Genomic DNA, 6,561 nt, shown 5'->3' with positions numbered 1-6,561 from the left:
CTGTGCTCATGAAGATCAACTGTGACTTGACTTAGTTCACTGAGGTTAATGGTGACTTGACTTTGCTCATGAAAATAGTTGGTGACTTGACTTGGTTCCTGAGGATCAACTGTGACTTGACTTAGTTCACGGAGGTTAATGGTGACTTGACTTTGCTCATGAAGATCATTGGTGACCTGACTTTGCTCATGAAGATCATTGGTGACTTGACTTGGTTCCTGAGGATCAACTGTGACTTGTCTTGGCTCATGAAGTTTAACTGTTGTTTTACTTGACTCTTGGGTGTTAGAGGTGACTTGACCTGTCTCTGGACGGTCAGCGGTGACTTGACACATCTCTGGATGGTCAACGGGTACCTGACTAGACTCCGGGAAATCAACAGGGATCTGATCAACGGTGACCTGACTAGGTTCTGGGAAATCAACGGGGACCTGATCAACGGTGACCTGACTAGGTTCTGGGAAATCAACGGGGACCTGATCAACGGTGACCTGACAAGGCTCTGGGAAATCAACGGGGACCTGATCAACGGTGACCTGACTAGGTTCTGGGAAATCAACGGGGACCTGATCAACGGTGACTAGCCCTGGCTCTGGAGGGTCATCGGTGACTAACCCTGGTCTGGAGGGTCATCGGTGACTAGCCCTGGCTCTGGAGGGTCATCAATGACTAGCCCTGGCTCTGGAGGGTCATCGTGACTAGCCCTGGCTCTGGAGGGTCATCGGTGACTAGCCCTGACTCTGGAGGGTCCACGAGCACCTGACTCCACTCTGGAGAGTGCACGGGCACCTGACTCGACTCTGGAGAGTCCACGGGCACCTGACTCGACTCTGGAGGGTCCACGGGCACCTGACTCGACTCTGGAGGATCCACGGGCACCTGACTCGACTCTGGAGGGTCCACGGGCACCTGCCTTGACTCTGGAAAGTCAACTGGAACCTGACTCGACCCTGGAGGGTCCACTGGAACCTGACTTGACTTTGGACTGCCTGTAGAGACGTGAGACGCCTCGGCTTCGGGCACTGCCTCTGGAACGGCCTCGGGCACCGCCTCTGGAATGATCTCCGGGCTTTGAGGAACGGTAGACCCTCTATGGTGGCAAGTCGGTGGAACCTTGTCTGGAGGCTCAGGCGTTGAGTCGGCCATCTTGTGCTGTGGCGCTGGGCTGGCGGTCATCTTGTGCTGTGGCGCTGGGCTGGCGGCCATCTTGTGCTGTGGCGCTGGGCTGGCGGCCATCTTGTGCAGTGGCACTGGGCTGGCAGCCATCTTATGCAGTGGCGCTGGGGCTTTAAAGTCCTCTGCCTCTCCCACAGTGAAAGGAGAACCACATAACAAGAGCGAAGAGTCCATTATATCCCTTAAGCTGCAATTAAACTCCCCTCTAGCTAACCATGATTTTACTGGTTCATTGAGTCCAAAACGGAATAAATCCTTAAACAAGACTTCATCGTCTAGAGGAACTCGATATACCAATTCACAGAACTGTTGAACATAGTCCTCAATAGATCGATCTCCTTGCTTTAGATTTAACAGCAGGTCAACTGGATCTGTGGTTAGGCTGGATTGGTGATATGCCGACATTGAAACAGGAACCGATACCTCAGTGACAAGGGGATACCGGGCTGCTGGATCCTGGTATGGCGAAGTCTTCTGTAATGATGAGACAGAGACGTTCGGATCCATGTGCACAACATTAATGATGAGAATGGTCAGACAGGCAATGATCAGTAACAGCGTCAGGTATGTAGGGATAATCAGAATCGATTACAGGAACAAGCAGATGTCGGGGGCAGGCAGCAGAGAATCAGAGTCGGTATAAACAATCCCAAGGTCAGGTACATAAGGAAAACACAAGGAAAACGGTCGGAAATGTCAGACTGGCTAAACAAGACTTCGCAGTGAGTGAGAGTGAGTGTGCTGCTTATATGTGTGTGTAAATGAGATGCAGGTGTGGCAAGGAAATTGGCTGATGAATAAGGTGCAGGTGTGGCAGGGTGACTGTGATGCAGTGACTTATGGGTAATGTAGTTTGGGTGTGGTGCAACAGTATGAGAGGTGCTAGTGTCCAACTAAACAAGTTAATTAATATGTTTTATATTAAAAGTACAATTTTCAAATAAAAAAGACAACATGATTATTTTATTTAATATGTGTTTATATGTATTAAGTGCTTCATTATTAAGTGAAAAAAAACACTGTGGTGTGATGAGAGGTTTATAGGAGACTGAAAACCAATTGCTCCCCCATGATATTTTGTAAACTGCATTCATGACAAAGAATAGCACAGATGCAGATATCATAACAATCTATCGATATACACACATCTTGTCCTCTGTTTCTCACTCTGTGCTGCCATAATCTGCGGATTGAAAAGGATGCACTGAAAGACAGAGAAGCCGTTTGAAGTCTGCCAGTGTTTTCATAAGAAATTTAAAAGGGACTGAGGCAATCACAAATTTGTTTATGGGCTGTAGCCCTCCTAAACATCAAGATGGTCTGGCGATGCCCATGTGTGGATGAAGTGTCCAAATACTTTAGAATGTATCATATAATTATGGACAGACAAAGTTTTCTAAAGACCCAAATTGTAATTTGTAAAAGTATTTTATAAAAATAAATAAATAAATATAGAATCTTAGAGAATAGAATGTTGCTTGATATTAATATTACATAATATAAAACATTGCAGATATAATTTATTTGGTCATTTGGTTTCCACAGTTACCATATGTATACAGTATATTGAAATTGTACCGTTTTTTTCTTCTTTTTTAACATTCATTAAATATCAAATATTTCATCAATGCAATTATACAAAAATATTTCATTTTGTAAATTTCCCCATTAAAAGTTGCTTTGTGTTCTTCTCAGGCTTTAATAAAATAATGTAACATTTGGGGGTGAACAAGCAGAAGAGCAGACCAAAACTAGAAGCTAAAATAGCAAAAATCTCAACAGCAGTTGTAAATTTACCAGGTGAACTGACATATGCAGGTACAAATGCTAGCCACACTGCACAAAATATAAGCATGCTGAAGGTGATGTATTTGGCCTCATTAAAATTGCCTGGCAACTTCCGGGCCAGAAAAGCCAGAAAAAAACAGACACAGGCTAAAAGGCCAATATATCCCAGCACACACCAGAAGGCCAGGTCAGAGCCCACACTGCAATCCAGGATGATCTTGGACTGTTTATATTTAGTGTTTCTATAGGGGAAAGGAGGGGATATTGTAAGCCAAGCAGTACATATGATCACCTGAACCAGAGTGCAGCAGAAGATGATTATTCTCTGCTGTGTGGGGCCCAACCATTTCATTATATTGTTTCCAGGTCGGGTAGCTGTAAAAGCTGCCAACACCACTAAAGTCTTGCCAAGGATGCAGGAGATGCAGAGAGAGAAAGTAATGCTGAAGGCAGTGTGTCGCAGCATGCAGGACCAGGATGTAGGTTCCCCAATAAACACCAAAGCACATAGAAAACACAGAGTCAGTGATAACAAGATAAAGAAACTGAGTTCTGAGTTATTCACACGGACTATTGGCGTCCCTCTGTTGTAAAGAAATATCACCAGCACTGTGATAGTTAGAAATGCTCCCATTACAGCTATCAGAGTCAGGGTGATTCCCATTGCATCATGGGAGAGAAACTCAACCACCTTCGGGACACATATTGTTCCATTCACATTCGACCAATAATCTTCAGGGCATGACAGACAATCTACTGAATCTATAAATAAAGAGAAATTATAAAATCAGATCAATTAAGGCAAATGATGAAGACAAATGTAATAAGAACACAAATAACTTGTCAATAGGAAAACATACACTAGGTAGTCCTGACCTGATTGATTACTGATCTTGCCAATATCACATGGAACACAATCAAAGCAGCACAAAGGTTGCCCACGACGGACAGCCTTCCTGAATCCTGGAGTGCATCTGTTACTGCATACAGACACAGGTACCTAAATAATAATAATAATAATAATAATAATAATAATAATAATTATAATAATATATATATATATATATATATATATATATATATATATATATATATATATATATATATATATACACAAACAATTGTTATTATTATAAAATTATTATAATAATTTGTGAGTCCAAACAACATAATTATGAATATTTAAACATAAACAAGTCACCCTTTTTACTTATTCACAATATTATTATGCGAATATTGTCAAAGATCACATAGTGACAATGTTTTTAATATAGCAATAGATGGCAGTGCAGTGCACAGTCAACACCTTGCCTTGTTCTGTTGGTGAGACCACATGATAGCCTGCTCCACAATCAACAGTTCTCTCCCAGTTTGCTGAGCACCACCATAGAGGCCCACTTTAACAAACTGAATATCTCCACTTGTGTGTCTTTGCCAGTTAATTAAATCATATGATGGGATTGAATCTCCCTTAACATCAAAATTGACATTTTCTCCAGAAACAGAGAAAGAGATTTCCTGTAAATAATGCTGGAGCTATAGAGAAATAAGAAAACAACAAAGAAGTGGGGGAAAATGGAGGGAGAGGACAGACGTTTATGATTAACAAATTAACAACGTTTATGAAAAGAAATGCACAACATAATCACTAAGGTACTTTTACCTGCCATGGAAACACATTGTTGAGGTTTGCACATGAGAAATTCTCAAACGGTCCATTTCCAGGTTTACAGTGAATGAGATTATGTAGAGAATGAGCAAAGGCATACACTGCTTTATATACATTGTAGGTCACACGAGGGCTGGATGTGTTCATGAAGGCAGAGTGTTCTTGTCTGAGAGGTTCTTTTCCGGTGCAGGAGGGCAAATGAGTGTTCAAGCTGGATGTGGAGGGAGAACAACCATAGAGAGCCTCCCACAACTCCTGAACTTGAGGGTTAGAAGGATACATTTCTGGGGTCACCGTTTTGAGGTAATTCTGAAGACCTGGGATGTGTCCTTGACGTATTGCAAACCCAATTGTGCCATCTAAGAATGGATATGTTTGTGCTAATATTGAAGCTGTAACCCAAGCCTCACTTGCAATCCATTGAATTCCTGTGATATTTTGGGTCATAAACTCTCTTAAGAAAGGGTAAAATTCCCCCTCTCCTGAAAAAACAACCACCACTTTAGCTGTTGATTCCTTCATTACTTTAAGAATCTTTAGGACCTGTTTCTGGGTATAGTCTTTGGGGATCATTTCATGATAGGCCACACAAATGTTAGTATTCTCTATTTCTCGCTTTAAGCCTTGTAAAGCAAACCTGCCATAGTCATGGTCTTCAGTCACCACACCAACCCATGTCCAGTCAAACCGCTTTAAGAGTTGTACAATAGCTTTGACCTGGTAATCATCATTGGGAACCACTCTGAAAAATGTTGGAAACTGCTTCCGATTACTTAGACAAGAGCAGGTTGAGAAGTAACTTATCTATAAATTAAATAATAAAAATAAGAAACAAATGAAAAATAAAACAAATGTTAGCCAACACACACACACAGATATACAGATATATATATATATATATATATATATATATATATATATATATATATATATATATATATATATATATATATATATAAACAGGAAAACAATTTTATTTTACCATTGGTATCCTGAAAGGCTCCAGAGTTCTGGAGACAACGATTGATTGTGACGATCCAGATTCCCCTATTAATCCTAATAAAGTGCTAGCTCCAGAACATATAACACTTTGAACAACATCCTGTCCATTCAGCACTGACAGGATTGCTTTCTGAGCAGTCACAGGAGTGGCACAAGAGTCAAAGATACTATAAGCCAGAGTATAGTTTGGTAAGAAATCTGTTCTGTTGTTTATTTCTTCCACAGCAAGTTTCATGGTGAGAGCCCAGCGGAAAGCTCTTGGATCAAACCTTCATAAAATTATTTTATTAAAATACCTTCTTGTAAAACAATAGATGGTTTGATTCAGAAAATGAATAAAATGTAAACAACAGATTTTAAATTACAGCTTGGGAGAGATGTAAAGAACATATAAGATGTCCTTACCCTTGACACTGTGCTGCTAAAGGTCTCTTTTTGTGGTCTGTTGGAGGAAGCTCTACTCTATAATGCAAAGGAAAAATTCCTCCTATTGTGAAGTCTCCACTAGTCATGAATACTGGCAAATTAAAGTCACCCCATGGGTTGCAGCCTGAAGTTACCGCTGCACTGGAAATATGAAATACAGAGACAAAAATATGAATCATTATTCTGTTAACCTTCACAAGAAAAAAAGGCGAGGAGATGCTTGTCTTACCTTTGGTTTTATATGTTAATCATGCATATCATTAAGCATGACGTCATCCTGAGTTATATATCAAATCAGGTACACTATTATGTTTCCCATTATGCCTCAATCTGAAGCTATTATTATTGTCTGTTATACATATTATACATTACAAAATCAACAACTACAATATCACTTATGCTTTACTTAGAAGATTATGGTGATTAATATGGGGATTCATTAAACAATATAGTAATTTACATATGCTGATTAACTAAACAACTTAATCATAATCAGTTAC

At 40.4% G+C, this 6,561-nt stretch overlaps 1 protein-coding gene across 1 annotated transcript; it reads right to left on the bottom strand.

Annotated features, from left to right (window-relative positions):
- Nucleotides 1–2,824: 2,824 nt before the first annotated feature.
- On the bottom strand, nt 2,825–6,156 carry LOC127977387 (extracellular calcium-sensing receptor-like). The gene is made up of 6 exons (XM_052582265.1): nt 6,041–6,156; nt 5,616–5,904; nt 4,628–5,437; nt 4,276–4,500; nt 3,862–3,964; nt 2,825–3,726 (listed from the first exon to the last, which is right to left on the bottom strand). Exons 1-6 carry the CDS (start codon nt 6,145–6,147, stop codon nt 2,825–2,827), a joined length of 2,436 nt encoding a protein of 811 aa, XP_052438225.1. The 5' UTR covers nt 6,148–6,156.
- Between the last annotated feature and the right edge of the window lie 405 nt (nt 6,157–6,561).

The sequence above is a fragment of the Carassius gibelio genome, chromosome B18 (genome assembly GCF_023724105.1).
Source record: "Carassius gibelio isolate Cgi1373 ecotype wild population from Czech Republic chromosome B18, carGib1.2-hapl.c, whole genome shotgun sequence".
Taxonomy (NCBI): domain Eukaryota; kingdom Metazoa; phylum Chordata; class Actinopteri; order Cypriniformes; family Cyprinidae; genus Carassius; species Carassius gibelio.
This window is presented reverse-complemented; position numbering and strand designations above follow the sequence as displayed.